A 9,092-nucleotide genomic window follows, 5' to 3' on the forward strand; every position below is an offset into this window, starting at 1 on the left:
GGGGCCGCACAGAAAAAATATATAACTTACATTATTTCAGTTTTATTTATGATCTGATTCTGAACCATGTTTTATTGTGGAAAATTACCGGATTTTCTCCTCCACATCTGTCTATGACTCACTCTTGATGCAGGTCATGATGCCTTAATGACATGACTTACCTCCATCCACAACCTTCTTAAAGGAGCTCCGGTCACATGTCTTACCTCCATCCACAACCTTCTTAAAGGAGCTCCGGCCGCTAACACATAATACATTACCGCTAAACTCAAACCCCCAAGAGAGAAAAATAAACAAAACACAACACAGTGGATTCACGTTTATTATTATATTTAGAAAATACCAGTTTTTATGATCGTATTATTTTATTTTGTTGTATTTATCCTCCACACAAAGACCGGTCTGTGAAAATACTGTCCCACATTAAACCGAGCTGTGGCGCAAAAAATGTTGGGGACCGCTGATCTACATGATGTTTAAAGTGAAATTATTCGGTACAGTATTAATCTGTTAGATATAAAACGCATTACAGAGACAACCTCTAGTTCAAAAATTCATTATTCCGCATTTTTCTCTTTAACTCATACAATAGCAGTCGCTTTATACCTACAGCACCAGTCAGAGGTGTGGAAACACAGTCTTTAATGGTTTAAGAGACACCTGCATGTTCCTTTTGTATCTATGCAGCAAACTCAATAAAAAACAGACACACAAAAACAAAAAAAGGGACATTTGTGTCTCTAGCAGAAGAACTTGTGTAAGATGAAGAACAGGAGAGAAGATGTGATCAGACTCCCTCACCCTCACATATGGAGGTGGAAGTTTAATGGTTTGGGGTTGTTTTGGAGCAGTGAAGATTCCGGAAAGAAATCCTGAACCAACACGGCTCCAATTCCACACTTCAACACCATGCAGTTCCATCTGGACTGCGGCTCATTGTAACGACTTCACCGTACAACAAGACGATGAGCTGAAGTTCTGTACGTGTTATTTATTTAGAGAGACGTCTGGAGTGTATTTATCATGGAACAACCTGCTCAGTCACCGCACCTCAATCCTACTGAACTGCTCTGAGATGAAGAAGAAAATTTCCAACTAGTGAAGAACATCTGTGAGGAGTTTTACTGGAGACACAAGAGTTTAATCTGAATGTGTGGAGAAATGAAGTGTTCGTGTGCTGAGAGTGTTTAAAGCTGTTCTTCATGATAAAGGAGGATTTTTTTGTGGAAAAGAAGTGGAACATCTGCACAGTTATAGATCTGTTCGGTCCAAGGAAATCTTCATACTGTTGCATATAAACAAAATAAACATGAGTCTCTCAAACACCATAAAACACTCGGTGTTTCTACACTTTCACACGTGTACAGGAAACTGACATCTGCAAACCTTTGTGACTTTTATTACAGTTTTGTTTTACAATTTTCTTCACCACCAAGACAGAAAAAACATTACAAATAAATAATCAGGGAAGAATCTTTTAACTTCAGCATTATGTTCTTTCTCAACACCTTCTCCTGTTCACTTCCTTCTTACCACCGGAAAAACACACACACTTTTCTTTTGTCACTTCTGAGTGTTCACTCTGGTTCCCGTCTATGAGACAGTAGACATTTCCAGCATAAACAAAAAAAAACTCTTTTACCTCCATTTTATATATGTGTATAAGTGTTTAGATCAGATTTTTCCCATCACCAGGTTCTGATCCGGTATCATGGAAAAGTTGCGGGTCCAAATATATGACACTGTATTATTTATTGTGCTCTTTAAGAGTCACTATTATATATGACACGATCCTAGTAATTATTCAGTAACATTATTCAGTATGTTTGTTGTAGCAGTTGCTATGGAGATGTAAAGCAATTTGCTCTCATATATATATATATATATATATATATATATACACACACACACACACACACACACAAACCCAAACACATCTGATCACAGGCCTGTCTGATCTCTGTAGCGGCAGACACACGCTGCACGCTGGCTCTCCAGGTAGGGTTTACAGCCCAGGTGCATCACGGCATTGAAGACCAGATTCAGCCCTGATTCACACGCTGGTTCAGAGAGACAGAACAAGACATGAATGGAGATATTAATACCACACATCTGTTTTAAAAGACAGAATCACACATGGCAGTGCACAACGATGCCTAGTGAAGTTTAAAGATTTTGATATGTTTATGTATGTAACACAGATCATGTGTGAAATCAACCTTTTGGGTTGAACTTTAGAAGCATCAGTGGAATCTATTCTATGGAAGGATAGTGAGAAGAGCAGCCCAAGAGCCAAGGAGCTCTGTACCAAGAGCTTCAGAAACACATGGAGGAAGAAGGAACAGTTATTGCAGAGAAAACAGTAGGGAACGTGTTCCACCACCACGGCCTGTAAGCTTTCAGCAGCGCTGGATTCATTTTCAGTCCTAAATTCCAAAACGTTCAGAACCAGCTTTTTGTTGAAGTTGAATAAAAATATTGGCACCCTCTGAGACATCACAGTCAGCTCTGGATATCTGGTGAAATGATTTCAAAGATGCATTAAAGCTAATCTGAAGTTTGATACTCAATATATGGAACTTCAACATTGCTTTTCTTTAATACTTGCATTCGGATGTGGGTTCAATCCGAGTGTGTAAAAAGGTATATAATATTCTACTTAAAGTAACTGTTACTTCATTAACATTTTACTGAAGTGTTTAAATAAAGTTGCTGGTTTTAAAAAGTACTTAAGAAAACGGTAAACATTTAAAAATAACAGTCACACAAGTAAAAGTAAATTTGGGTAAAGAACTTCGGGTTATAATTTGTGTGAAGACCCTCATCCTGCAGTCACCAGCTGATTCTGACCTTCACAGGCAGAAGAACAGAAGGAACGGTCTCATGTTCAATACTTTTTTCTGCATCACTCAACTTTATTAAATAAGTGTTTTTATGGATGTGTTCGTATGATTTCTTAATCTGTGTAAATTTCCTGAGTTAATAACAAAATCTGCTCAAAATTCCACGTGAACTGCTGATGTTGCGACTGTTGAATACTTTGATCTTAAGACCGTTAAATGAGTGAGTGTGTTGAAAATAAACCCCAGGACCATGCATATGTCTCTCAAAACACCATGAGTGTGTTCCAAACTAAAATGAGTTCTCTGTAGATTACCCTGTACTTTCTGGTCCAGCCCCAGCACATTCAGAAGGTTCCTACAGATGTTCTTCAAGCAAATCTGGAACTGCTCATCACAGTCACGCTTTTCTTGTCCGCACGTGTCGTAGCAGTGATCGTGTTCGTTACAGCAATTGGTTATCACTGGGATTTTGATATCAAACTGCGGAGAAAAGCCGAGTGAGATAACGATATACATGAAGAAACACCAGAAACAGAATTGACACTCCATCTGATATATTTAATCTACTATGTGGAGTGATATACAGGTTTATCTCTAACTGACCATGGAGATGCTTCCTGAGGACTTTATCGTAACTATGGTAATATGGTAAGTGGAGACATGGCCTGGCCCACCCAGGAGTCCGGTGATCAGTACAGGGTAGTGTTAAGAAATAATAGAGAAAATTCAGATCTTAATAAAAGATAATAAAACCGTAACTCTGAGATTATCTGCATCTAATCTGTGTGAGATTTACAGCCTCGGGGAAAGTCTTGTTTCTTTCAGACTCACGGGCATTTGCTGAGTGCCGCAGCCGTTGGAAGAAGAGCGGTAGCCCGGGCGGGGAAAAGGTCTCAGTCCTTCAAAGAAAAATGACATGAACCAGATAAAAAAAGAGGAAACCTAATGAACGATTACATCACAGATAAATATGCAGAATTCCTTTCATCTATGATCAATCTTTCTATCTGTAGTTGTAAAGTTACTTCTGTTTTTATTATAGATACTAAAATCACTGGTAAAACGTAGGTGGACTCCAACCGACACACATCAAAACACTTCCTCAGGTATGTGGACCCCTGAACTTCAGACCCACATGTGCTTGTTGAGCATCCAGATTTCTTCTCCTCACTGGCGTGAGCTCCACTCTTCTCTCTGTGGGGCGTGTGGGGATTAGTGTTCATTCAGATGCAAGAAAGCTGAAGGAGGTGAGGATTCTCCAATCCCAGTTCATTCCAAAGATGTTGAGGAAGAAGGTCAGGGCTCGAGCAGGACTTTTGCATTCTTCTACTCCAATCTTAGCACCAACAATTATGTCTTTATGGAGCATGCTATGTGCACAGGAGCATCATCATGCTGGAATCTTCTACACAAGATCAGGGAGTATCTAGTGATTCAGGAAGACCATCTCAGAGGACCTCCAGCGTGGACTGATCCTGGGGATTTGATATTACTAATGCCTCCCAGATCTACACTTGGTCTACGATTCCATGAGTCTCATCAGCATGTTATCTCCATGCTGTTGGTTCAGGTGTATTCATTATATAAATGCTCATGGTGACTGATCATCTAGTTAGCAAGCCGACTGTGATTTTCGACTCCGACTTTATCTTTCATCAGTTTTATTTCCTGCTTTTCAGGCTGAAAAACAATGAGATGTATGTTCTCTCTGCATTGCTTTGAGGAACCTGCAGCAGGTGTGACAGCATGCCTGAAGAACACGCATCATGAAGCTTCACGTGTTTCTGTTAAAAGCGTGAACTAACAGGGAATGTTTTTATTTTTTATTATTATTAATTGTTCACTTTTCCTGCACACAAGTGTTTATAATAATAATAATATAATGCAGTTATAAGGTGAGGTGTTATTTCTGATATAACCACGTGCACTGTACGCGTTATGATGATGATGATGATGATGAAGATGAAAACAGAGCTCACCGTCATTAGCGCAGTGATACTGACACACCTGATCAGATCCTGAGGTTAAATCCAGAGCGTATTTGAGGAGTGTGTATGATCTGTAGTAAGTGTAAAGGTTTTGGATTCCGTCCTTGATGGTTTTGAGAGTCTGATCCCAGTCAGATGTGTAATCAGACTCCTGAAGCCCTGCACTGGACAGGAACACTGCCCACAGCAGGAACAGGGACACGAGCAGGAGCTTCATGTCCACCGGCTGCACGCTTCTGTTTTTAGGAATCATCTCTCCACCTGCACGCGTGTGTTTGTCACGTGACCGCACGGACTCGGAATAGAAAATGAAACAAGAAGAACCTATTGTTTACTGTACACACGAAGGCTGTTGCGCATGCGCGGTCAACCAACACACACACAACAAGATTCAGAGTCTGTAAAGATCATTTATCTTCCCATCACTATCATTTCCTCAGAAAGAAAACTACTTCCTACATCACCTCCCCCTCACCTGTTCCTCCTGTTCCTGACCAATCACAACACAGCAAACCTGACCAATCACAACACAGAGCATCTGACCAATCACAACACAGAGCATCTGACCAATCACAACACAGAGAATCTGACCAATCACAACACAGAGAATCTGACCAATCACAGCACAGCAAACCTGACCAATCACAACACAAAGCATCTGACCAATCACAACACAGCATCTGACCAATCACAACACAGAGAATCTGACCAATCACAGCACAGCAAACCTGACCAATCACAGCACAGCAAACCTGACCAATCACAACACAGATAATCTGACTAATCACAGCACAGCAAACCTGACCAATCACAACACAGAGCACCTGACCAATCACAGCACAGAGAATCTGACCAATCACAACACAGAGCACCTGACCAATCACAACACAGAGCACCTGACCAATCACAACACAGGGCACCTGACCAATCACAACACAGAGCACCTGACCAATCACAACACAGAGCATCTGACCAATCACAGCACAGAGAATCTGACCAATCACAGCACAGAGAATCTGACTAATCACAGCACAGCAAACCTGACCAATCACAACACAAAGCATCTGACCAATCACAACACAGCAAACCTGACCAATCACAAAAAAGAGCATCTGACCAATCACAACACAGAGCATCTGACCAATCACAACACATCACATCAACCAATCATAGCTTCTTCTTCCCCGATGGTATTTCAGAAACTGATGATCTCACAACAGTCTGAAGGGTTTCCACAAAATGGTGCAAAAAACAAAAAAAACAAACATCTGCTTAGTGAAAGTTCTGTTATAGGAGTTCAGAAGCTGCAAGAAAGGACACAGTAACTCATATACGCACTCTTTACATCTGTGATGAGCAGAAAAGCAGATCAGCACACAACACATCAGACTTTAACCTGGATGAGCAGATAAACAGCAGATAAACATGGGCTTTTACTCCTCATCATGACGTCAGCATTTTTATAATCAAAAATAATCAAAAGTTATAAATATAGAACATTTATATTTTATTCTGATGAACAAAATAAATGTTTTTCTAAACAAGATTCAGAGTCTGTAAAGATCATTTATCTTCCCATCACTATCATTTCCTCAGAAAGAAAACTACTTCCTACATCACCTCCCCCTCACCTGTTCCTCCTGTTCCTGACCAATCACAACACAGCAAACCTGACCAATCACAACACAGAGCATCTGACCAATCACAACACAGCATCTGACCAATCACAACACAGAGAATCTGACCAATCACAACACAGAGAATCTGACCAATCACAGCACAGCAAACCTGACCAATCACAACACAAAGCATCTGACCAATCACAACACAGCATCTGACCAATCACAACACAGAGAATCTGACCAATCACAACACAGAGCATCTGACCAATCACAGCACAGAGAATCTGACCAATCACAGCACAGAGAATCTGACCAATCACAACACAGCAAACCTGACCAATCACAAAAAAGAGCATCTGACCAATCACAACACAGAGCATCTGACCAATCACAACACATCACATCAACCAATCATAGCTTCTTCTTCCCCGATGGTATTTCAGAAACTGATGATCTCACAACAGTCTGAAGGGTTTCCACAAAATGGTGCAAAAAACAAAAAAAACAAACATCTGCTTAGTGAAAGTTCTGTTATAGGAGTTCAGAAGCTGCAAGAAAGGACACAGTAACTCATATACGCACTCTTTACATCTGTGATGAGCAGAAAAGCAGATCAGCACACAACACATCAGACTTTAACCTGGATGAGCAGATAAACAGCAGATAAACATGGGCTTTTACTCCTCATCATGATGAACAAATCCTTCTTAATGCCATGGATGAGAGACACACAGGAGGTGAATGATTTATTCGAGGTAGAACATGGACAAATTCTTAAAACCAGCATTAATTCATCTCTTACATCCGCCAGACACTTCATTCAAATACTTTTACATATAAAACTCAAATTCTGGTCACTTTGAGAAAATGACTTTTATTAGACGCTACAGAATGTAATTGTTAACAGTAAACTTCAGCACCCCCTGCTGTCTGTAAACTGCAACTGCAAAAAAAAAAGAAAGAAAGCTGACTGCTTTCTCTCAGGCAGAAACTACATGGAAGCTGATTGTGATCGATGTGGAGCTCATTTCTGTGCCGAATAAATGCAAACAACAGTCTAAAAATTAAATATGTGTATAAAAGGCACCAGTCACAGAACAAACCTTTCCACCACCATGGGAAAGAGGAAAGAGCTTTTATACACAATGAGTTGGTATCAGGAGTTCTTTCTGAAAGATACAGGATTCATTTGGGTGTGTGGGAATCAGAATTCTTGCTCAAATACTTATTTCACTTCATCAAATACAAATTAATGTATAACCTTCTTTAGTTTTTTTTTTATGTATTTTTCTATTATAATCTTTTTTTTTTTAATATTTGTTCAAATAAACCTACCATAAAATTGTAGATTTTTATTTAAGTGGGTCAAATGATGATCTCCCCCTCTGTATGTGTCACAGCTCAGTTGCAGGATGATCTTAAATAGCAGATTCACCACAGATAAACACTCTGATTCATGGAGAAACATCAGGATGGAACAGAGAAACTTATAGAGACAGGATTGGAGAACACCTTGTGTCTGAATCCTGCATAAAGGCAGAAATGAACCTGGAATGGAGAATGAAAAAGACTATTAAATCATCTCTCTGTGGAATTTCTGCTTTGTAGCCGAGTCTTCTGTAAAACTCAAAGCCACTGTGATTGGAAGTAAATCTCTATTCTAGATTCTGTGGAATAGACCTTTAGATTTACAGCATTATCCAGAACAACTCACACTTGAGGAGTTGAGGGTTCGGGGTCTTGCTCAAGGGGCAGCTTGCTGGTGCAGGGATTTGAACATGTGACCTTCTGATCAGAAGTCCAATGCCCTAAACTTTAAGCTGCCACCTCCCTGGATAGACCCGGGTGTGAGAAAAATATTATCACTATTAAACACGCTATTTAAAAAAACTCTACAACTCACCTGAGTAGCTGTGATCACACACACACACACACACACACACACACACACACACACACACACACACACACACACACACACACTGTACAGCTACTCAGGAATACCAGCAGGAATTCTGGGAAAAAATATTTATTCAGCTCTTTCATCATCCTCACCATTCTCATCATCCAGGGTTAAACAGAAAACTTTAAACACAAAGAGGGCGGGACTACGGGCATATTATTTAATTAAAAGGCGGCAGGACTACAAGCATAACTGGCCAGAAAAGGGGCGGGGTTAAGAACCTCATTTTGGAATAAAACGGAGGCGGGACTACAAGTATAACTGACCAGAAAAGGGGCGGGGTTAAGAGCATCATGTTGGATTAAAAGGAGGCGGGACTACAAGCATTATGATACAGAAAGGGGCGGGGTTAAGAGCATCATTTTGGATTTAAAGGAGGCGGGACTACAAGCATTACTAGACAGGAAAGGAGTTGGCACTAAGAGCATAACTTTTGATTGAAAGGGGGCGGGACCATGAGCAAAACATTAGATTTAGAGGAATAACTATATTAAAAGGAGGTGGGGAAAACAGTTAAAATGTTAGAGAGGGGGCGGGGCTAAAACAAAGTGCAAAACGAGTGCATAAAGAAATGTTTTCATCCCTGAGACACATTTCAGCTTTCCAACAGTTACAGTCAATAAACTAAAAACATGTCTAGAGAGGAAATCAGGACTCCGAACATTTACATTCATTT

At 40.1% G+C, this 9,092-nt stretch overlaps 1 protein-coding gene across 1 annotated transcript; it reads right to left on the bottom strand.

Annotated features, from left to right (window-relative positions):
• Positions 1 to 304: 304 nt before the first annotated feature.
• LOC310724682 (group XIIA secretory phospholipase A2-like) lies at positions 305 to 5,216 on the bottom strand. The gene is made up of 4 exons (XM_083538956.1): positions 4,823 to 5,216; positions 3,675 to 3,742; positions 3,158 to 3,323; positions 305 to 2,060 (listed from the first exon to the last, which is right to left on the bottom strand). Exons 1-4 carry the CDS (start codon positions 5,082 to 5,084, stop codon positions 1,942 to 1,944), a joined length of 615 nt encoding a protein of 204 aa, XP_083395082.1. The 5' UTR covers positions 5,085 to 5,216; the 3' UTR covers positions 305 to 1,941.
• Between the last annotated feature and the right edge of the window lie 3,876 nt (positions 5,217 to 9,092).

The sequence above is a fragment of the Silurus aristotelis genome (assembly GCF_946808225.1).
Source record: "Silurus aristotelis genome assembly, chromosome: 4".
Lineage (NCBI taxonomy): Eukaryota > Metazoa > Chordata > Actinopteri > Siluriformes > Siluridae > Silurus > Silurus aristotelis.

What these genes read in the sequence shown, in the direction of transcription:
- LOC310724682 (XM_083538956.1), bottom strand. Translation starts at nt 5,084, where the DNA reads ATGATTCCTAAAAACAGAAGCGTGCAGCCGGTGGACATGAAGCTCCTG. An exon ending in GTATCACTGCGCTAATGACG is followed by an intron (nt 3,743 to 4,822) that starts GTGAGCTCTGTT and finishes TTTTCTTTGAAG; the next exon opens with GACTGAGACCTTTTCCCCGC. An exon ending in GCGGCACTCAGCAAATGCCC is followed by an intron (nt 3,324 to 3,674) that starts GTGAGTCTGAAA and finishes TTTTCTCCGCAG; the next exon opens with TTTGATATCAAAATCCCAGT.